A 24,057-nucleotide genomic window follows, 5' to 3' on the forward strand; every position below is an offset into this window, starting at 1 on the left:
TGGTGGAAACAGATACGAGAGCGACGTTTAAGAGGCATCTTGCCAAATACATGAATAGGAAGGGAATCGAGAGATATGGGCCCTGGAAGTGCAGAAGATGTTAGTTTCGGCAGGCATCAAGATCGGCGCAGGCTTGGAGGGTCAAATGGCCTGTTCCTGTGCTGTACTGTTCTTTGTTCTTTGTTCTTTGCTCTTTGTTAGTGGAGACTATAAATCGATTCCGAGGGCTGAAGCCCAGTCTCTTCCCTTCGGCAGAGCAGTCCAGGCGTGTCAGGGTTTGAAATAAAAAGTCAACGGTGACATCACAGGAAAGCTGCACGTGATTAGCTGGTGAGTAACTGCAGTCAGGGAATAGCTGTAAATAGCTGGCTTAATAACTGCGGTAAGAAAGGTCCACATTTTATTTTCATATCGAGGAGGTAGCGTTTTTAGGGAGCTCTGTAGTAATGAGGATCAGGGTAATTAATATTATTTGATATTAAGCATCTTTCAAAAGTTTTAATTTGAATTCATGGCAGGAGAGCTTAAAGCCATGGTGTGTGCCTCGTGCTCTGTGTGGGAAGCCGGGAACAATTCCAATGCCCGGGAGCAGCATATGTGCAGGATGTGTCTCCAGCTGTAGCTCCTGGAAGCCCGGTTTCAGAGCTGCAGCTGCGGCTGGGGACACTGTCGGGCTTCTGCGAGGCGGAGAGTAATGTGGATAGCACGTATGGAGAGGTGGTCACACCGCAGGCTCACACTCCGCAGGCAGGAAGGGAATGGGTGACCAGCAGGCAGAGCAAGAGGACCAGGCAGGTAGTTCAGGAATCTCCTGTGGCCATTTTCCTGCAAAGCAGATCTACTGCTTTGGAAACGATTGGGGGGAATGGCCTCTCAGCAGAAAGCAGCAACAGCCCAATTCGTTGCACCACGGTTGGCTCTGCTGCACACGGGAGGGGTAAAAAGTGCGGAAATGCAATAGTTATCGGGTATTCAATTGCAAAGGGAATAGGTAGGCAATTATGTGGCTGCAAACCAGACTCCAGCTTGGTATGTTACCTCCTTGGTGCTCGGGTCAAGGATACAGGACATTCTGAAGGGGGAAGTTGACAAGCCAGTATTCGTGGTACACATTGGTTCAAACGATTTGGTTAAAAAAAAGGATGAGGCCCTAAAAGCAGAATATACGGAGTTGGGAAGTAAGTTGAAAAATAGGACGTAAAAGGTACTGATCTCATGATTCCTATCAGTGCCACGTGCTTGTTACAGTCGAAATAGCAGGATATATCGGATGAATACATGACTGACGAGATGGTGTAAGTGGGAGTGTTTCGACTCCTGGGACATTGGGACCAGTTCTGGGTGAGGTGGGTCAAGTACAAACTGGATGGGTTACACCTTGGTGGGACCGGGACTGATGTCCTCGGCGGAGTATTTTCGAGAGTGGTTGGGGTGGGTTTTAACTTAAATAGCAGGGTCAGGGGAAACTTTTCAAGGAGTCAGAGGAGGGGGGATCAAGGACAAGAACAAAATACAATAAGGGGAATAAGAAAAGTGAGGCAGAGAAATCAGAGGCGAGAATCAAACAGGACCACAGTGGGAAATAGTGGGAAGGGGGCAGGTAATGTTTAAAATACAAAACTTAATGTTTTCTGCCTTAACACGCATAACATTCGCAATAAAGTGGAATAATTAATCGCGCAAATAGATGTAAACGGGTATGATATAGTCGGGATTACAGAGACATGGCTGCAGGGTGAGCAGTGATGGGATATGAACATCCAGGGGTGTTCCGTAGTTAGGAAGGATAGAGAAAAAGTAAAAGGTGGTGGAGTTGCATTGCTGGTTAAAGAGGAAAGTAACGCAATAGTGGGGCAGGATATTGGCTCTGATGATGTGGAATATGTATGGGTAGAGCTGAGAAGCACTAAGGGGCAAAAAAACATTAATGGCGGCTGTATATAGACCCCAAACTGCAGTGTCGATGCTGGGAATGGCAGTAAACAGTAAACTAGAGATGCATGCGATAAAGGAACATTTGTAATTATCGGTGTCTTTCACCTACATATGGATTGCGCAAACCAAATTAGTCACAATACCGAAGAGGAGGAACTCATGGCGTGTCTACGGGATGGACTTCTGGACCAATACGTTGTGGAATCAACTAGAGAACAAGGCATCTTAGACTGGGCATTGTGTAGTCAGAGAGAAATAAGTGACAATCTAGAGACCCCTTGGAGATGAGAGACCATAATATAATATAAATATTCATCAAGATGGGGAGTGACGTAGTTGATTCTGAGATTCGTATCCTGAGTCTTAATAAAGGAAACTACGGAGGTAAGAGGCGCGAGTTGACTATAGAGGATGGGAAAACATCACTTCAGGGATGACGGTGGAGAGGCAATGGCAAACATTCAAAGAGCGCATAGATGAACTGCAACAATTTTTATTTCTGTCTGGCGCAAAAGTAAAACGGGAAAGGTAGCCAAACCATGGCTTACAGGGAAAATTAGAGATAGCATTAGATCCAAGGAAGAGGCAGACAAATTCGCCAGACAAAAACAATAGAACTGAGAATTGGGAGCAGTTTAGAATTTAGCAAAGGAGTACGAAGGGATTGATTAAGAAGGGAAAAATAGAGTACGAGAGTAAGCTACAAGGGAACATAAAAAAACTGACTGTAAAAGTTTCTATAGGTTTGTGAAGAGAAAAAGTTTGGTGAATACAAATGTAGGTCCCTTACAGTTTGAAACAGGGGACTTTACTTTGGGGAACAAAGAAGTGGCTGATCAACTAACTGCATACTTTGGTTCGGTCTTCACAAACGAGGACACAAGTAACGTACCAGAAATATTGGGGTACACAGGGAGTACCTGTTGGAAATCAGTATTAGCAGAGAAATGGTGTTGGGAAATTGATGCATGTGAAGGCCAATAAATCCCCAAGGCCTGATAATCTACATCCCAGAGTAATTAAGGAAGTGGCCCTAGAAATAGTGAATGCATTGCTTGTGATCTTTCCAGGTTCTATAGACTCTGGAGCAGTTACTACAGATTGGAGGGCAGCTATTGTAACCCCACTATTTCAAAAGGGAGGTAGAGGGAAAATAGGGAATTATAGATCAGTGAGCTTGACGTCGGTAGTGGGGAAAATTCTAGAGTCCATTATCAAAGATTTTATAGCAGAGCCCTTGGAGAACAGTGGTAGAATCGGATAGAGTCAGCATCGCTTTACGAAACCGACAAGAATTCTTCGAGGATGTAATTAATAGAAGAAATGAGGGGGAGCCAGTGGATATGGATTATTTGGACTTTCAGAAGGCTTTCGACAAAGTCCCATAAAAGAGGTTAGCGTGGAAAATTAAAGCACATGGAATTGGGGGTAGTGTATTGCGATGGACAGAACATTGATTTGCAGACAGGAAACAAAGAGTAGGAATAAATGGTTCTTTTTCCAAAGGGCAGGCAGAGACTAGTGAGGTACTGCAGGGATCGGTGCGAGGACCCCAACTATTCACAATATATATTAATGATTTAAATGAGGGAATTAAATGTAATATCTCCAATTATGCAGATGACACAAAGCTGGGTGGAAGGGTGAGTTGTGAGCAGGATGCAGTGAAGCTTCAGGGTGATTTGGACAAGTTGAGTGAGTGGGCAGATGAAAGCCAGATGCAGTATAAAGTGGATAAAGGTGAGGTTATCCACTTTAGTAGCAAAAACAGGAAGGCAGATTATTATCTGAACGGCTATAAACTGAGAGAGGGGAAGATGCAACGAAACCTGCGTTTTCTCGTACCCCAGTCGCTGAAGATAAGCATGCAGGTGCAACAGGTGACAGAAAGGGCAAACGGGGTGGGGGAGGGTATGTTTGCCTTCAAAGCGAGAGGATCTGAGTACAGGAAGAGGGATGTCTTGCTGCAATTATACAGGGCCTTAGTGAGGCCACACCTGGAATAATGCGTGCAGTTTTGGTCCCCTTATCTGAGGAAGGTTGTTCTTGCTATAGAGAGGGTGCAGCGAAGGGTTACCAGACTGATCTAATCGAAACCAATAAAATTCTAACAGAACTTGACAGCGTAGATGCAGGAAGGAAGTTGCCGATGGTAGAGGAGTCCAGATACAAGGGTTAATAGTCTCTGGATATGGGGTCGACCTTTCAGGACTGAGAGGCAGAGAAATTTCCACACTGCAAGAGTTGTAAGCCTATGGAATTCGCTACCACAGAAAGCAATTGAGGTCAAAACATTGTGTATTTCAAGAAGGAGTTCGATATAGCTCTTGGGGCAAAATGGATCAAAGCATATGGGGGGAAAGCAGGAACAGGTTATTCAATTTGATGATCAGCCATGATCATAATGAATGGTGGAGCAGGCTCGAAGGGCCGAATGGCCTACTCCTGCTCATATTTTCTATGTTTCTCGGTTTCTACGTTGCCAAAAGCTGAAAACTAATTATAGCACCAAGAAAACTGCAGCTGTAATTTTACCAATAACCTGCATTCCCTTTTGACCTCCACCCATCACAGCACTTCGGCGCTGTTTGTTTCCTCCTCTCGACGCCACTTTACTGCTCTATAAATCCTTCAGGATTGTTAATCTCGAATATCGTCCAGTTCAGATGAAAAGGTTATCGAACTAAAACGTTAACTCTGTTTAGAAACATAAAACCACAGAAAATAGGAGCAGGAGTAGGGTATTCGGCCCTTCAAGCCTGCTCCGCCATTCATTATGATCATGGCTTATCATCCAACTCAGTAGCCTGTTCCGGCTCCGCCCCATTCCCTTTGATCCCTTCAGACCCAAGAGCTATATCTAACTCATTTTTGAAAACATTCAATATGTTGGCCTCAACTGCTTTCTGTAGTAGCGAATTCCACAGACTCACCACTCACTGGGTGAAGAAATTTCACCACATCTCAGTCCTGAAAGTTCTACCCCGTATCCTTAGGCTATGACCCCTGGTTCTCGAGTCCACCACCATCGGGAACATCCTTCCTGCATTTACCCTGTCAAGTCGTGATCCACTTGTATAGGTTTCCATGAGATCCCCCCTCACTCTTCTGAACTCCAGCGAATATAATCCTCACCGACTCCATCTCTCCTCATATGTCAGTCCCGCCATCCCAGGAATCAGTCTGGTAAACCTCCGCTGCACTCCCTCTATATTAAGAACATCCTTCCTCAGATAAGCAGCAGCTTTGAGAGAAGCGAAGGTGCGGAGCGAACTTGCAACTGGGAGGTCAGTTTCAGTGCAAGTTGAAGTTAATTCCCTTTTGTCTTCGGAGGACCAGGGGGCTGCTGGGTAAGTAAAAACTATATATTTGGGCGGTTTAAAATCACTTTCTTTTGGTTGCAGCAGCTTTCACAGAAGCGGAGGTTCCGAGCGAACTTGCAGCTGGGAGGTCAGTTTCAGTGTAAGTTAAAGTTAATTCCCTTTTGTTTTCGGAGGACCAGGGGACTGCTGGGTAAGTAAAAACTATATATTTGGGCGGTGGCTGTACCCGAGACACTGCACGTGCAGTGTCACCCACCCACCCTCCTCCTCTAACCAGAAAAAAGGACTCTGGTGTGTTGATAAGGTAAGCTTTTTATTTCAAAGGTTCTGTCCGTCGGATTGCTAAGCTAACAAGTTTTGACTGTTTTTTTGGTTTTTCAGCAGATTTGTTGGGAACTTAGTATAGTGGGAAAGGAGGTTAAGGCATTTGAATGTTCCTCCTGCGGAATGTGGGAGGTAAGGGTCGCCAAGAGTGTTCCTGCTGACTGCATCTGCGGGAAGTGCACCCAACTCCAGCTCCTCGAGAACCGCGTTAGGGAACTGGAGCTGGAGCTGGATGAACTTCGGATCATTGGGAAGGCGGAGGGGGTTATTGAGAGGAGTTATGGGGAGGTAGTCACACCTCAGGTACAAGAAGTAGGTAGATGGGTTACCGTCAGGGGAAGGAGAGGGAACCAGCAGGCAGTGCAGGGATCCCCTGTGGCAGTTTCCCTCAAAAACAGGTATACCGTTTTGGATACTGTTGCGGGGGATGACTTACCAGGGGTAAGCAATGGGGTACAGGTCTCTGGCACAGAGTCTGTCCCTACTGCTCAGAAGGGAAGGGGGAAGAGGAGCAGAGCATTAGTCATTGGGGACTCCATAGTTAGGGGAACTGATAGGAGGTTCTGTGGGAACGAGAGACTCACGGTTGGTGTGTTGCCTCCCAGGTGCCAGGGTTCGTGATGTCTCGGATCGTGTTTTTGGGATCCTTGAGGGGGAGGGGGAGAAGCCCCAAGTCGTGGTCCACATAGGCACCAACGACATAGGTCGGAAGAGAGATGGGGATTTAAGGCAGAAATTCAGGGAGCTAGGGTGGAAGCTTAGAGCGAGAACAAACAGAGTTGTTATCTCTGGGTTGTTGCCCGTGCCACGTGACAGCGAAGCGAGGAATAGGGAGAGAGAGGAGTTGAACACGTGGCTGCAGGGATGGTGTAGGAGGGAGGGTTTTGGTTTCCTGGATAATTGGGGCTCTTTTTGGGGTAGGTGGGACCTCTACAAAAAGGATGGTCTTCACCTGAACCAGAGGGGTACCAATATCCTGGGGGGGGGGGGGGCGGTGGGGGGAGAATTGCTAGTGCTCTTCGGGGTGGTTTAAACTAATTCAGCAGGGTAATGGGAACCTAAATTGTAGTTCCAGTGTACAGGATGTTGAGAGTAGTGAGGTCAGAGATAAGGTTACAAGGACGCAAGTGGGCACTGGCAAGCAAGAACTTGGTTTAAAGTGTGTCTACTTCAACGCCAAGAGCATCCGGAATAAGGTGGGTGAGCTTGCAGCATGGGTTGGTACCTGGGATCTCGATGTTGTGGCCATTTCGGAGACATGGGTAGAGCAGGGGCAGGAATGGATGTTGCATGTTCCGGGATTTAGATGTTTCAGTAAGAACAGAGAAGATGGTAAAAGGGGGGGGGGGGTGGTGACATTGTTAATCAACGAGATTATTACAGTGGCAGAAAGGACGTTTGAGGACTCGTCTACTGAGGTAGTATGGGCCGAGGTTAGAAATAGGAGAGGAGAGGTCACCCTGTTGGGAGTTTTCTATAGACCTCCGAATAGTTCCAGAGATGAGTAGGAAAGGATAGCGAAGATGATTCTCGACAGGAGCGAGAATAACTGGGTCGTTGTTATGGGGGACTTTAACTTTCCAAATATTGACTGGAAATACTATAGTTCGAGTACTTTAGATGGGTCAGATTTTATCCAGTGTGTGCAGGAGGGTTTTCTGACACAGTATGTGGACAGGCCAACCAGGGGCGATGCCACATTGGATTTGGTACTGGGTAATGAACCCGGCCAGGTGTTAGATTCAGATGTCGGTGAGCACTTTGGTGATAGTGATCACAATTCGGTTAGGTTTACCTCAGCGATGGGCAGGGACAGGTATATACCGCAGGTCAAGAATTATAGCTGGGGGAAAGGAAATTATGATGCGATTAGGCAAGATTTAGGATGTGTAGGATGGGGATGGAAACTGCAGGGGATGGGCACAATCGAAATGTGGAGCATATTCAAGGAGCAGCTACTGCGTGTCCTTCATAAGTATGTACCTGTCAGGCAGGGAGGAAGTTGTCGAGCGAGGGAGCCGTGCTTTACTCAAGAAGTTGAAGCGCTTGTCAAGAGGAAGAAGAAGGCTTATGTTAGGATGAGACGTGAAGTTTCAGTTCGGGCGCTTGAGAGTTACAAGCCGGCCAGGAAGGATCTAAAGGGAGAGCGAAGAAGAGCAAGGAGAGGACACCAGTAGTCATTGGCGGATAGGATAAGGGAAAACTCTAAGGCTTTCTTTCGGTACATCAGGAAAAAAAGAATGACGAGAGTTAGATTAGGGTCAATCAAGGATAGTAGTGGGAAGTTGTGTGTGGAATCAGAGGAGATAGGGGAAGCGTTAAATGAATATTTTTCGTCAGTATTTGCAGTAGAGAAAGAAAATGTTGTCGAGGAGAATACTGAGATTCAGACGACTAGGCGAGATGGGATTCAGGTTCACAAGGAGGAGGTGTTAGCAATTTTGGAAAGTGAGAAAATAGATAAGTCCCCTGGGCCAGTTGGGATTTATCCGAAGATTCTCTGGGAAGCCAGGGAGGAGATTGCAGAGCCGTTGTTGTTGATCTTTATGTCGTCATTGTCGACAGGAATAGTGCCGGAAGACTGGAGGATAGCAAATGTTGTCCCTTGGACAAGAAGGGGAGTAGAGACAGCCCTGATAGTTATAGACCTGTGAGCCTTACTTCAGTTGTGGGTAAAATGTTGGAAAAGGTTATAAGAGACAGGATTTATAATCATATTGAAAAGAATACGTTCATTAGCGATGGTCAGCACGGTTTTGTGACGGATAGGTCGTGCCTCACAAACCTTATTGAGTTTTTCGAGAAGGTGACCAAACAGGTGGAAGAGGGTAAAGCAGTGGATGTGGTGTATATGGATTTCAGTAAGGCGTTTGATAAGGTTCCCCACGGTAGGCTATTGCAGTAAATACGGAATTAAGGGGTTGAAGGTGATTTAGAGCTTTGGATCAGAAATTGGCCAGCTGAAAGAAGACAGAGTGTGGTGGTTGATGGCAAATGTTCATCCTGGAGTTTAGTTACTAGTGGTGTACCGCAAGGATCTGTTTTGGCGCCACTGCTGTTTGTCATTTTTATAAATGACCTGGATGAGGGTGTAGAAGGGTGGGTTAGTAAATTTGCGGATGACACGAAGGTCGGTGGAGTTGTGGATAGTGCCGAAGGATGTTGTAGGGTTTTGAGGGACATAGATAGGCTGCAGAGCTGGGCTGAGAGATGGCAAATGGAGTTTAATGCGGAAAAGTGTGAGGTGATTCACTTTGGAAGGAGTAACAGCAATGCAGAGTACTGGGCTAATGGGAAGATTCTTGGTAGTGGAGATGAGCAGAGAGATCTTGCTGTCCAGATACATAAATCCCTGAAAGTTGCTACCCAGGTTAATAGGGCTGTTAAGAAGGCATATGGTGTGTTCGCTTTTATTAGTAGGGGGATCGGGTTTCGGAGCCACGAGGTGATGCTGCAGCTGTCCAAAACTCTGGTGAGGCCGCACCTGGAGTATTGCATGCAATTATGGTCACCGCATTATAGGAAGGATGTGAAAGCTTTGGAAAGGGTGCAGAGGAGATTTACTAGGATGTTGCCTGGTATGGAGGGAAGGTCTTACGAGGAAAGGCTGAGGGACTTGAGGTTGTTTTCGTTGGAGAGAAGGAGGAGGAGAGGTGACTTCATGGAGACATATAAGATAATCAGAGGGTTAGTTAGGGTGAATAGTGAGAGTCATTTTCCTCGGATGGTGATGGCAAACACGAGGAGACATAGCTTTCAGTTGAGGGGTGATAGATATAGGACAGATGTTGGAGGTAGTTTCTTTTCACAGAGAGTAGTAGGGTCGTGGAACGCCCTGCCTGCAACAATAGTAGACTCGCCAACTTTAAAGGCATTTAAGTGGTCATTGGATAGACATATGGATGAAAATGGAATAGTGTAGGTCAGATGGTTTCACAGGTCGGCGCAACATCGAGGGCCGAAGGGCCTGCACTGCGCTGTAATGTTCTAATTCTAATTCTATTTCCAAAGGAGACCATAACAGCACACAATATTCCCGGTGTGGCTTCACCAAAGCCCTGTATGATTGCAGCAAGGCATCCCAGCTTCTGTACTTGAACCCTCTCGCAATGAAGGCCAACATACCATTTGACTATTTTACCACCTGTTGCACCTGCATGCTTACCTTCCGTGACTGGTGTACGAAAACACCCAGCTCTCGCTGAATATTTCCCTCTCTGAGTTTATAGCTATTCAGATCTTATAGGCCTTCCAGTGTCTGCTACCAAAGAGGAAGACCTCACATTTATGAGCATTATTTTGCATCTGCCATGCATTAGCCCACTCACCCAACTTGTACAAATCATCCTGAAGCCTCTCTGCATCCTCCTCACAACTTACCCTCCCACCCAAGGAACAAAGAATAAAGCAAATTACAGCACAGGAACAGGCCCTTCGGCCCTCCAAGCCTGCGCCGATCCAGATCCTCTATCTAAACATGTCGCCTATTTTCTAAGGGTCTGTATCTCTTTGCTTCCTGCCCATTCATGTATAAGTCTAGATACATCTTAAAAGACGCTATCGTGTCCGCGTCTACCACCTCCGCTGGCAACGCGTTCCAGGCACCCACCACCCTCTGCGTAAAGAACTTTCCACGCATATCCCCCCTTAACATCTCCCCTCTCACTTTGAACTCATGACCCCGAGTAATTGAAACCCCACTCTGGGAAAAAGCTTCTTGCCATCCACCCTGTCTATACCTCTCATGATTTTCTACACCTCAATCAGGTCCCCCCTCAAACTCCGCATTTCTAATGAAAATAATCCGAATCTTCTCAACGTCTCTTCACAGCTGGCGCCCTCCATACCAGGCAACATCCTGGTGAACCTCCTCTGCACCCTCTCCAAAGCATCTACATCCGTTTGGTAATGTGCCGACCAGAACTGCACGCAGTATTCCAAATGTGGCCGAACCAAAATCTTATACAACTGTCACATGATCTGCCAACTCTTGCACTCAATACCCCGTCCGATGAAGGAAAGCATGCCGTATGCCTTCTTGACCACTCTATTGACCTGCGTTGCCACCTTCAGGGAACAATGGACCTGAACACCCAAATCACTCTGCACATCAATTATCCCCAGGACTTTTCCATTTATTGTATAGTTCAGTCTTGAATTGGATCTTCCAAAATGCATCACCTCGCATTTGCCCTGATTGAACTCCATCTGCCATTTCTCTGCCCAAATCTCCAATCTATCTATATTCTGCTGTATTCTCTGACAGTCCCCTTCACTATCTGCTGCTCCACCAATCTTTGTGGCGTCTGCAAACTTGCTAATCAGTCCACCTATACGTTCCTCCAAATCATTTAGGTATGTCACAAACAACAGTTGTCCCAGCACGGTTCCCTGTGGAACACCACTGGTCACACGGCTCCATTTAGAGAAACTCCCTTCCACTGCTACTCTCTGTCTCCTGTTGCCCAACCAGTTCTTTACATCCTGGACACCATGCAACTTCACATTCTCCATCAACCTGCCATGGGGAACCTTATCAAACGCCTTACTGAAGTCCATGTATATGACATCTACAGCCCTTCCCTCATCAATCAACTTTGTCACTTCCTCAAAGAATTCTATTAAGTTGGTAAGACATGGCCTTCGCTGCACAAAACTATGTTGTCTATCACTGATAAGCCCATTTTCTTCAAAATGGGGATAGATCCTCTCCCTAAGTATCTTCTCCAGCAGCTTCCCTACCACTGCCGTCAGGCTCACCGGTCTATAATTACCTGGATTATCCCTGCTAGCCTTCTTAAACAAGGGGACAACATTAGCAATCCTCCAGTCCTCCGGGACCTCACACGTGTTTAAGGATGCTGCAAGGATATCTGTTAAGGCCCCAGCTATTTCCTCTCTCACTTCCCTCAGTAACCTGGGATAGATCCCATTCTGATGTGGGGACCTGTCCACCGTAATGCATTTTAGAATACCCAACACTTCCTCCCTCCTTATATCGACTTGACCTAGAGTAATCAAACATCTATCCTTCGCCTCAATATCCGTCATGTCCCTCTCCTCGGTGAATACCGATGCAAAGTACTCATTTAGAATCTCACCCATTTTCTCTGACTCCACGCATAATTTTCCTCCTTTGTCCTTGAGTGGGCCAATCCTTTCTCTGGTTACGTGCTTGCTCCTTAGATATGAATAAAAGGCTTTGGGATTTTCCTCAACCCTGTTTGCTAAAGATATTTCATGACCTCTTTAAGCCCTCTTAATTCCTCGTTTCAGATTGGTCCTACATTCCCGAAATTCTTCTAAAGCTTCGTATTTCTTCAGCCGCCGAGACCTTATGTATGCTTCCTTTTTCCTCTTAGCTATTTTCACAATTTCACCTGTCATCCATGGTTCCCTTATCTTGCCATTTCTATCCCTCATTTTCACAGGAACATGTCTCTCCTGCTCGCGAATCAACCTCTCTTTAAAAGCCTCCCACATATCGGACCACTCTCGTCTTTGTCCATGAATATTCTAAAACTTACGGAATTGAGATATCTATTCTCAAAGTAGTCCCCTACTGAAACTTCAACCACCTGGCCGGGCTCATTCCCCAACACCAGGTCCAGTATGTCCCCTCCCCGCGTTGGACTATTTACATACTGCTCCAGAAAGCACTCCTGGATGCTCCTTACAAATTCTGCTCCACCTAGACCTCTAACACTAAGTGAATCCCAGGCAATGTTGGGAAAATTAAAACCTCCTACCACCACCACCCTGTTGCTCCTGCACCTTTCCATAATCTGTTTACATATTTGTACCTCTATCTCACGCTCGCTGTTCGGAGCCCTGTAGTACAGCCCCAACATTGTTACCGCACCCTTCCTATTTCTGAGTTCTGCCCATATTGCCTCTCTGTTCGATTCCTCCATAGTGCCCTCCTTCAGCACAGCTGTGATATCCTCTTTGACCAGTAAAGCAACTCCTCCACCCCTTTTACCTCCCTCTCTATCCCGCCTGAACCATCGATGTCTGGGATATTTAGTTGCCAATGGTGCCCTTCCAACAACCATGTCTCAGTAATAGCAATAACATCATACTCCCAGGTATTAATCCAAGCCCTGAGTTCATCTAAATTCTTCTGAATGTTCAAATGAACTAGATCCACTGGCTCTCCCTCATCAACTCTACTAGTTTCATCCTCGAAGAATTCTGGTAGATTTGCCAATCATGATTTCCCTTTTGTAAAGGCATGCTGACTCTATCTGATTCTACCACTGTTCTCCAAGTGTTCCGATATAAAATCTTTGTTAATAGACTCTCGAATTTTTCCCGACATCTGGCTGACTGCTCTATCGTTCCCTGCACTCTCTCTCCCTCCCTTTTTAAATAGTGGGGATACATTAGCTACCCTCCTTTCAGTACGAACTGTTTCAGTGTCCATAGAATCTTGAAAGATGACCACCAAGGTGTCCACTATTTCTGGGAACCCTTAATTAAGTACTCTGGGATGTATACCATCAGGCACTGGGGATTTTTCGGCCTTCAATCCCAACAATTTCCTCAACACCATTTCTCGACTGATACTCCTTTTATAGAGGCTGCCATACCGACTGCGTGTTTTAGCATTTTCTATTTCTATCAGATTCACAGCAGCCTCGGCGTTTTCCTTTTTCTCCAATGCTTAGGCGTGCATATTAACAGTCCTGACTGATATAGTTGGAGAGTAGTGTCGGAGTTTTTAATTCCAGAACTGTTCCTTTTCTCCTTGGAGGATTCCTCATCCTGAAGTCCGTCTGCTTGACATGCTTACATTACCTCAGTCAAGGATGACTCTGGACCAGGACGTCAAACCATGACCCTGGGGCATTGGGGGAGTTGCCTGATATCAGACGTTCCCAGCCCCCAACTCAAGAGGGCTAGAGATTTGTACGATCTCCGATTTCTGGGCTGTCGAACCCCAATTCAGGGGGTGGGTTTCCTGTCCGGGTGTGTGGTCTGAATCCGGAGAAGGGGTCAAGGGTAGCACAGTGGGAGGGGGAGGATGGTAGACCACTAATTCCGGTGATCGTGAGGAAGGGGCAGGAGGAGAGGTGATCAGCAGAGTGTCTGATCGCTAAATCCGGGAGGGGGTTTTGATGTCTGGCTTCCTTAGTCGTGATCCGAGAACGGAGAGGGAAAAGGGTGTGAAGACTTCTAGGAATGGTGAGTGCCCAGGGACAGAGGGAAAGGGTGAAAGCGAGTGGAAAGGTGAGGGTTGTGTCTGATCCCATTCCTAAGAGGGGGTTTCTCATTCCTGGAGCATGATCCAAGTCCAGTGAGGGGGCGGCAGGGGAAGAGGAGAGAGAGGGGGAGGGGAATGAGATGAGGGAGACAGTAAGATAGTTCTCTAATTCCAGGCCCCATAAGGAAGGTTTTTCTGCTGCTAATCACATGGACGTGGAAGGTGTGTCCATTGCCAGGTTCCATTCACCAACTGTGGGGTGATGCAGATTTCGAGTTGTCAAATAAGGACAAGTGGAAATGGTTCCAGCACTGGGCAGGGTATCGGTGGATATCTGCAACTGAACAGACCGGGAGGACCATCTCCAGAAGGCACCCTATTATCCCTCACACCACCAAGGCTGGAGGGGGAGTGTTTGATCATGAATTCCATCTTTGTATTCTCATGAGGAGGTGTCAGAAGTCTCTTGGGAATGTTTGGCTGAAAGCCCCCGTCCCGATTCAATTAAAGCTGGAAAGTTCGAGGCTGGTCTGGTCGTGGTTGAGATTCTTTAACTACTGACCCGATCTCAACTGACCCGTTTTCTGCCAAAATCCTGATGTGACGAAGCTCGGACTCGGAGAATGCTTGATCAGTAATTTCCTGTCGCTTTCCTTTCCCTCTCACAGTTAATTTAGTGGCAATTGTGATCCTGTCCAGGCGAAAGTGTGGCCTGTCTGCATGCACCACTCGCTACCTGGTGGCCATGGCAACGGCTGATTTACTGCTCACTATCACTCTGGTCATACTGAAACAAATCAATCGTTATTATTTCCACGGTTCTTTCCTGGACATCACTCCGGTCTGCAGTGTTAACTTTACCTTGGGTCGTGCAGCAAGAGATTGTTCTGTCTGGTTCACCATCACTTTCTCATTTGACCGGTTTGTGGCCATTTGCTTCCAAAAGCTGAAAACTATATATTGCACCGAGAAAAATGCAGCTGTGATTTTAGCAATAACCAGCATTCTGCTCTGTTTAAAAAACATTCCTCTCTACTTTGTATTTGAATCTGTATTGATAGTCTCCAATGTACCGCTGTTCTGTCTTCCAAAGTCAAGCTTTTTCTCTGAGCCCGGTTGGGTGGGTTTTCATTGGTTTGATAAGGTTTTAACCCCATTGCTTCCATTCACTTTAGTTCTGTTTCTCAACTCCCGAACAGTCAGACATATTATAGTGGCCAGTCGAGTCCGTAAGGGATTGAGAGGTCAGAGCAAGGGAGAGAATCGCAGTGACCCAGAGATGGACAGCAGAAGGAAGTCTGTGATTTTACTCTTCACCATATCTGTCAGCTTCATATTTCTCTGGTTTACATATGTTGTAGATTTTTTAAGCTATAGCATTGCAGGAGCAAATCCCGATTATTACAATGATTCTGTATTGATATTTCGAAATGTTGCAATCATGCTGCAGAATTTAAATAGCTGCACAAATGCATTTATTTATATGGTGACCCAGTCCAAGTTCAGAGAGCAGTTCATGGTCGCTGTGAAATATCCGGTTGTATCAATTATTCAATTCATGATTAAACAAAAGTGCTGAGAGCAGTCCAGAGGTGGGTCCCAGTGTTCATGAACATTATATTTATCCCCAGAGTTGTCAAGGAAAAGAGGTAACCTTGGGAAGATGTAAAGTCTTCAGTAGGTTAGTCACAGCCCTGTCTGCAGAGGAGGAGGAGAAGGGAAAAAACTCACTTCCACCCTCCACTACCACTGGTTTGATTTGCAGTTCCCAACATCTGATTAAAAATAAATAAACGTGTGTAAATGAAAACAAAATGCTGCAGATGCTGACTATCTTATTGTGTGAACCGATTATCAATTTTATGTATTTTTTGAGGCACATTATTGAGACGGTCTCCATCCCATTCCCCAGTTGTTGCTCCATTGTCTCTGTTTTCACTATACGAGTCAGATGGTGGGTTGAGGTTTGGTTTCCACCTGGAAAAGTTGAGGGGCTTGGGTGGGAAGAAGGAAGCTGGTGTGAGGAACTGGTGCTCGGCTCCGCTCAGAAGCTGACAGACCTCACGCTTCAGTTTGGCAGCTGCTCAGATGGATGGGGCTGTGATGCTTCCTGACTTCAAGTTGACCAATATTGCTGACAGTTCCCTTTCTTTAAATTGTATCCCTCTCACCTCAAATTTGACGTCACTACTTCTCTTTTCAAAAGAACCTCATACTTTGTCCCTCCGTTCTCCCAAACTACCACCCTGTTTCCATCCTCCCTTTCTTCTCAAAAGACCTTGAATCTGTTGTTTCTCAAAAATACGTGCCTATCTTATCTGGAACTCCGTGCTGAGAATCCTTCCAACCAGGTTTCTGCCCGTGCCATAATACCAAAACAAATCTTAGCAACATCACAAATAACATCCTATGTGACTGTGATAACGGTAAACCATCCCTGTCTACCTGTCTACAGTCTTTCACAAGGTTGACCACGTCATCTTCCACCACAGCCTCTCCGTCGTTCTCTCGCTATTTGGAGCTGCATGCGCCTCGGTCCATTCATATCCATCTAATTGTGGACAGAGAATCACCATCAATGACTTCCCATCCCACTCCTGTATCTATCCTTGGTCCCTCCAATTTCTCATTTAAATGCTGGCCTGCTCTTCAGTGACATCAGCCAAAATTACAGCGAATATTTAACATTTACCCATTGACCACTATGCCACTTGACCCCGTCACAGTGTCTAAATGTTAAGACTGTTGTACAGTATCCAGTACTGGCTGAGCAAAGCTTTCCTCGTATTACACATTGGGAAGATTGAAACCATAGTCTTGGCTGCTCGCTCAAGACTACGTTCTCGAGCTACTGACTTCATCCCTCGTGCCGATATCTGTCTTACACTAAATCAGTACACAAACATGGTATGAAGTTTGAGCCCTAGATGTGCTTCCAACTACATATGCCCACGTTCACGAAGCCTGCCGATTTCCACACACTGAACGTCGCTAGAAATCGTCTGTGCCTCAGATATTTAGCTGTTGAAAACCTCATCCTTTCCTTTAATACCTGTGCAATGGCTGATTTCGAATATTCAACCTCCATAGACCTGCTGCTCATGTCTTAACTCACAGTGAGACCCTTTCACCTATCACCTCTGCAGTCGATCAACTACATTTGGTGTCCCTTCAATCAAAATGTTCCTTCACGTTTTCAATCCCCTCCAATGCCTCGCCCCCTCTATCTCTGTAATCTGTTCCTGCCCACAAACAACCAGATTATGTACACTCATCGAATTCTGGCCACTGCAGGACCTCTGATTTTTATCGCTCTGCAATTTGGGATGACACTTTTAGCAGCTGAGGCACAAAGATCCGGAATTCCCTCTGTGTGCACCTCGAATTCTCTAAATCACTTTCCATCTTTAAGACATTCCTTAAAACAGACACAACCGACTAAGCTTGTGGTTATTTAACTAATATTTCATTCTGTGGCAGTGCCAGTTTGCCGTCTCAATGTCTCTGTGAAGAGTCAAGAGAACATGAATTACATAAAGGGCGCAACAGAAACAGAAGCGACTGTTGCTTTTTAGATGGGTGAATGCAGTAAAAGTGTGGCCAGTGATATACCTGGAAGGTGATATGCAGTAAAGATCAGTATGAGTAGTTACAGCAAAATTGAGGGCATTGATATAACTGAAATTGTAAATACAGTACATGTCAGGTCAATGATGGAAAGGGATGTGCAGCTTCAGACAAGTCACGTGGTCAGTCATATATGTGGAGCTTAGTGATGCTGCACATTGAGTTCGGTGATCTATGTGGATGTGTAGATACACAACGAATGATTTATTATATGCATCTGGATGTGTGGTGAGCATACAAGTGACATCGTTAATATATTTAGATTGGTGGCTGCGGTACAAATGAAGTATGCATTCTATCTTTGAGCGCGGTTAAGTGTAAGTTAGGACAGGGATTATCTGTACTTTTGGTCCCAGTGCAAGTGACGAGAGTGGTCCGAAAGGAAGAGTACTAAATTGGGGGAAGGCCAACTATACCAAGATTCGGCAGGAGCTGGGGAATGTAGATTGGGAGCAGCTGTTTGAAGATAAATCTACATTTGATATGTGGGAGGTTTCAAAGAGAGGTTGATTCGCGTGCATTAGAGACATGTTCCTGTGAAAATGAGGGATAGAAATGGCAAGATTAGGGAACCATGGATGTCAGGTGAAATTGTGAAACTAGCTAAGAGGAAAAAGGAAGCATACATAAGGTCTCGGCGGCTGAAGAAAGACAAAACTTTGGAAGAATTTCGGGAATGTAGGACCAATCTGAAACGATGAATTGAGAGGGCTTAAAGAGGTCATGAAATATCTTTAGCAAACAGGGTTAAGGAAAATCCCAAAGCCTTTTATTCATATCCATGGAGCAAGAGGGTAACGAGAGAATGGATTGTCCCACTCAAGGACAAAGGAGAAAAATTATGCGTCGAGTCAGAGAAAATGGGTGAGATTCTAAACGAGTACTTTGCATTGGAATTCACCGAGAAGAGGGACATGACGGATGTTGAGTTTAGGGATAGATGTTTGATTACTCTAGGTCAAGTCGGCATAAGGAGGGAGGAAATGTTGGGTATTCTAAAAGGCATTAAGGTGGACAAGTCCCCAGGTCCGGATGGGATCTATCCCAGGTTACTGAGGGAAGTGAGAGAGGAAATAGCTGGGGCCTTAACAGATATCTTTGCAGCATCCTGAAACACGGGTGAGGTCCGGAGGACTGGAAGATTGCTAATGTTGTCCCCTTGTTTAAGAAGGCTAGCAGGGATAATCCAGGTAATTATAGACCGGTGAGCCTGACGTCAGTGGTAGGGAAGCTGCTGGAGAAGATACTGAGGGATAGGATCTATTCCCATTTGGAAGAAAATGGGCTTATCAGTGACAGGCAACATGGTTTTGTGCAGGGAAGGCCATGTCTTACCATCTTAATAGAATTCTTTGAGGAAGTGACAAAGTTGATTGATGAGGGAAGGGCTGTAGATGTCACATACATGGACTTCAGTAAGGTGTTTGTGAAAGTTCCCCATGGCAGGTTGATCGAGAAAGTGTAGTCTTATGGGGTCCAGGGTGTACTAGCTAGATGGATAAAGAACTGGCTGGGCAACAGGAGACAGAGTGTATCAGTGGAAGGGAGTTTCTCAAAATGGAGACGTGTGACCAGTGGTGTTCCACAGGGGTCCGTGCTGGGACCACTGTTGTTTGTGATATACATAAATGATTTGGAGAAAAGTATAGGTGGTCTGATTAGCAAGTTTGCAGACGACACTAAGATTGGTGGAGTAGCAGATACTGAAGGGGACTGTCAGAGAATACAGCACAATATAGATAGATTGGAGATTTGGGCAGAGAACTGGCAGATGGAGTTCAATCAGGGCAAATGCGTGGTGATGCACTTTGGAAGATCCAATTCAAGAGTGAACTATACAATAAATGGAAAAGTCCTGGGGAAAATTGATGTGCAGAGTGATTTTGGTGTTCACGTCCATTGTTCCCTGAAGGTGGCAACGCAGGTCAATAGAGTGGTCAAGAAGGCATATGGCATACTTTCCTTCATCGGACGGGGTATTGAGTAGAAGAGTTGGCAGGTCATGTTACAGTTGTATAAGACTTTGGTTCGGCCACATTTGGAATACTGCGTACAGTTCTGGTCGGCACATTACCAAACGGATGTAGATGCTTTGGAGAGGGTGCAGAGGAGGTTCACCAGGATGTTGCCTGGTATGGAGGACGCTAGCTATGAAGATACGTTGAGTAGATTAGGATTATTTTCATTAGAAATGCGGAGGTTGAGGGGGGACCTGATTGAGGTGTAGAAAATCATGAGACGTATAGACAGGGTGGATATCAAGAAGCTTTTTCCCAGAGTGGGGGATCCAATTACTAGGGGTCATGAGTTCAAAGTGAGAGGAGAAAAGTTTAGGGGGGATATGCGTGGAAAGTTCTTTACGCAGAGGGTGGTGGGTGCCTGGAGCGCGTTGCCAGCGGGGGTAATAAACGCGGGCACGATAGCGTCTTTTAAGATGTATCAAGACAGATACATGAATGAGCAGGAAGCAAAGAGATACAGACCCTTAGAAAATAGGGACAGGTTTAGATAGAGGATCTGGATCGCCGCAGGCTTGGAGGGCCGAAGGGCCTGTTCCTGTGCTGTAACTTGCTTTGTTCTTTGTTTTTGACAGCAGTGGTATGTCTGCATGGTTAGCTGCAGTGAAATGAGTTCAATGTTGGACCTGGATGGGTACTTGTAGTCCACGTGAGGTCAGTGATATACCTGGACATGTAGTTGCAATGTAACTAAGGTCAGTGATATATGCGCATAGTTAGGTACAGTACAAGTGATGCCAGTATTTTATCTGGAAGTGGAGCTCAAGGAGATTACAGTAAAATATCTTCATGAGTATTTACAGGGGAATTCAGGTCAGTGATCTATCTGGATGGGTAGTAATGCTGATAATTGGTTCAGCGATGCAGCTGGATGCCTGCATATATTACAATTCTGCGCAGTTATGTATCTGGATGGGTAGTCACAGTAAAGGTGAGGTCAGGGATACGCCTTGATGTGTAGTTAGAGTATAAGTGATATCTCTGATGTATCTTGATGGGTTGTTGCTGTGCAAATTAAGTAGGTGTTATATCTTATAGGGCAGATTTGTTACAAGATCGGGCAATGACTATTTGCATGCTCGTTCCAGTACAAGTGAGGGCTGAGGTACGTCTGGATGGCTGTTTACAGTAAAAGTGAGGCCAGAGATATATCTTGATGTGTAATGACAGTACCGATTAGTTTCGAGTCGCATCTGCATGCGTAATTATACAACAATTTATTGAAGCATCCAGATGAGTAATTGCAGCACAGATGTGCTCCATGATACAATACAGCAGGTAGTTACAGTGCAAGTGAGTTCAGTAATGTATCTGGAGGTGTAGTTGCAGGAAAACTGCTATATCTAATTGGGTAGTTTCAGCGCCATTGATCTCACTGATACATCTTGTTTATGAGTTAACCTAAAATTTAGACCACTAATATATTTGGCAAGTTTGTGACAGTACAAGTTGGGGCATTAATGCATCCAGATGGGTAATTGCAGGAAAACTAAGTCTGGTGATGCATCACATTAGACATTTACAGTACAAGAGACATCTGTGACATTTGTGATTGTGCAGTTACTATACAGGTGGCGTCAATGTTTATACATAGATGTGTAGTTAGCGTACAAGTAAAGTCAGTGAAATATCTGGAATAGTAGTTACATTACAAGTGAGGGCAGTGATATATCTGAATATTTAGTTCCAGTACAAGTGTGGTGAATAATTAAGCTGGATAGTTGGTTGCAGTGAAAATGGTATCAGTGACATTTGCTGAAGGATATTTAAAGTATATGTTACGTTAGTGATGTATCTCAATGTGCAGTTACATGTCACGTGAGGTTTGTGATGTTTCTGAATGGGGAGCTGCGCTTCAAGTGAGGTTACCAATGTATCTGGAAAGGTCGGTGAATGTTCAGTGAGGTTAGTAACATACACAAATGTTTATTTACAGTACATGTGAGGTCAGTGAGGTGTCTGGATGGTGAGCAGTCTGGAAGAGTAGTTACAATTCAAGCAATGTCTGTGCGTGTTTGGATGCGTAGACACACTGAAAATGAGCTTTTGAATAGAGCTGGAAGGGGAGTTGCAGAACCAGTACGTACGTACGTTATATAAGGATGCACAAGTAAACTCAGAGATAGATCTGGATTTGTGCTGACTGCAGATATGAAGTCAGTGTGATTTGTAATAATTATCAAAATGCATGTTCTGTGCGAAGTGGTGACTTTTGTTGCTTCAGTTATAAACTGCGTTGAGACTGCGTTGAGGTTTCATCAGACTGTTGGTGGCACTCTGTTGCTCACAGTAGCAACAGACCTTATGCTTGCTCACGTTTACTTCAGTTTTAGAGATGCAGCACTGAAACAGGCCCTTCGGCTCACCGAGACTGTGCTGACCATCAACCACCCTTTTATACTAATCCTACACTAATCCCATATTCCTACCACATCCCCACCTGTACCTATATTTCCCTACCACCTACCTGTACTGGGGGCAATTTATAATGGCCAATTTACCTACCAACCTGCAAGGCTTTTGGCTTGTGGGAGGATACCGGAGCACCCGGAGAAAACCCACACAGACACAGGGAGAACTTGCAAATTCCACACAGGCAGTTCCCATAATTCAGAAAATGTTTAATTGAAATAGCTGCACTCACGTGGAACAATCAGGGCAAGACATCTCTCCCTCAGGGAAGCTTCTGAACACTCCAATTTTGCTCGAAACAAATTAAACATTAGACCACACTATACAAGAGAATTTTATGTAAGTGTAAATTTTAGGCACCTCGGTCCAATACACATTGGCGTTGATAAGAGTTACTATTGAAATATAAAAGCTTCTGAGGGGGCTTGACATGTTTGGTATTTTTCCCATCGTGGTGGCTGCTATGTACAGGGCAGAGCTCCAGAACTTGGGGCCGCCCATTTCAAATGGAGGTGAGTCGAAATGTTTTCTCTCAGGAGTCATTAACGTTTGGAATGTTCCACCCGCCAGGGCTGTGGAGGCTGACTCGTTCAAGACTGATATAAAGTGATTTTTGAACTATTGGCTTTGGGAAGAAGGAATAAAGGGGAGTTCAGGACAAGATCACATCGACCATGATCTTATTGAATGGTCGGGCATGCTGGACAGACCGCATGTCCTCTCACTGCTACTACCTTTCTGTTTTTTTTTTCAAATTATGTATTATGTTCTTTATGTATAATTGACCTCCGGCACGGTTCAGGGACAATGTCTGAATATAATTTCATCCTTGACTATTCTGTGGACAGTCGCTGAAATTTGTCACAGAAGTGATACAAACTGAAAAGCTGGTTCCACTATCCACCAGTACGATCAGAGGGTGGGTCGCTTATTGTCCATCCAAAACCTTGGTGAAATATTATTCCGCTCCTTTGGGAGTTCACTTCAGTGGCATAACTTATATACACATTATTTGCCATTAAATATATAAGATGCTGGAGTGAAACGAGTTAATTTCAACTGTTCAATGACAGCACTTAATGTCAGTGTCTCGAGGAACTAATTGTCTTTTCTTGTTATTTGTCCCAGTCAGATGAACAGTACAGGTTCAGACAGTATTCATTCCAACATTTAATATGACGGAATACATTTAACATATATTATTTGTTTGGATTTGCTGACATAAATAATTCAATTCATACAATTTAATCCTAAAATACTCAGTACAAAAACACATTTGTTCACCTCATACAGTGAAGTTTAACTGTCGGAATCAGCTTCACTATGCCGGATTCAAAATTCAGTCTTTTTTGTTTTGATCGTGCTAGTTTAATATGAGGGCCGACAAAGCACGATAACAGATTCTCACCATTGTAAACAACACCTGTCGTGGAGTTTCTGTACCTCTTTTCAAATTGAAGTCCACAGAAAATAACTGTGGCAATGCATCGGACTACTATTAATGAATAAACCATGAAAATCCACTTCATATTTGTTTTACATTGTCCAATACAACAGATTTCTCCCAGTAACAAGGAAGTTTAATGTTAGCGATAAATAAGGCACGTTACAGTCACAACCATGGTTACATCTGATAGATGGAATTTCATGCAGGGAAGTGTGAGGTGGTGTTTATCGGCAGAAAGGCTCGGGGAAACAGTCTTGGAACCTTTCTGCAGATTGTGCAGGAAGAGCGGGATGTCGAGGCGCATGTGAACCGATCTTTAAAGGTGGCAGAATATCATGAGAGACTGGTTGGTGTAAAACATTTGCATATCGATTATTTCTCTGTTTTTCTTTCAGACATTTTCAATTTGACTTGCATTTCAGTGCATAAGTAAAATGTAACTGGTCATGGTGTGGGGATCGCAAGGTGGGAATAACGTGGAGACAAAGGACATCTGGACGAAGGGAGAAGAATTCTGTCAAAAGGCATCATCGATGGAGCTCATATTGCACTTTTTAAAGTGAAAATGAACAAGGACCCCCCGACACATAGACACACATACACAGAGGAGGTGAGACTCAGGCTGTAGATCCGCACTATTACAACATTCAGACTGTCTGTCGACTGCAACTCTCATGGACAATGCACCTCTAGGAATATGCTTCAATAGTTTCCTTCTTTCCTTACCAAGAGTCGGCTATCACATCCATTTCTGGTTTTGCACCA

At 45.0% G+C, this 24,057-nt stretch overlaps 1 protein-coding gene across 1 annotated transcript; it reads left to right on the forward strand.

Annotated features, from left to right (window-relative positions):
- Window positions 1-2,255: 2,255 nt before the first annotated feature.
- LOC137359126 (FMRFamide receptor-like) lies at window positions 2,256-15,367 on the forward strand. The gene is made up of 3 exons (XM_068025207.1): window positions 2,256-2,319; window positions 11,859-11,921; window positions 14,457-15,367. Exons 1-3 carry the CDS (start codon window positions 2,256-2,258, stop codon window positions 15,365-15,367), a joined length of 1,038 nt encoding a protein of 345 aa, XP_067881308.1.
- Window positions 15,368-24,057: the final 8,690 nt, after the last annotated feature.

This window comes from Heterodontus francisci, unplaced genomic scaffold (assembly GCF_036365525.1).
Source record: "Heterodontus francisci isolate sHetFra1 unplaced genomic scaffold, sHetFra1.hap1 HAP1_SCAFFOLD_64, whole genome shotgun sequence".
NCBI classification, from domain to species: domain Eukaryota; kingdom Metazoa; phylum Chordata; class Chondrichthyes; order Heterodontiformes; family Heterodontidae; genus Heterodontus; species Heterodontus francisci.

Coding starts and splice junctions, on each gene's coding strand:
- LOC137359126 (XM_068025207.1), top strand. CDS start 2,256: ATGGGGAGTGACGTAGTTGATTCTGAGATTCGTATCCTGAGTCTTAAT. Junction 2,320..11,858: donor TAATAAAGGAAACTACGGAG/GTAAGAGGCGCG, acceptor TCCTCGTTTCAG/ATTGGTCCTACATTCCCGAA. Junction 11,922..14,456: donor TTCAGCCGCCGAGACCTTAT/GTATGCTTCCTT, acceptor TCCCTCTCACAG/TTAATTTAGTGGCAATTGTG.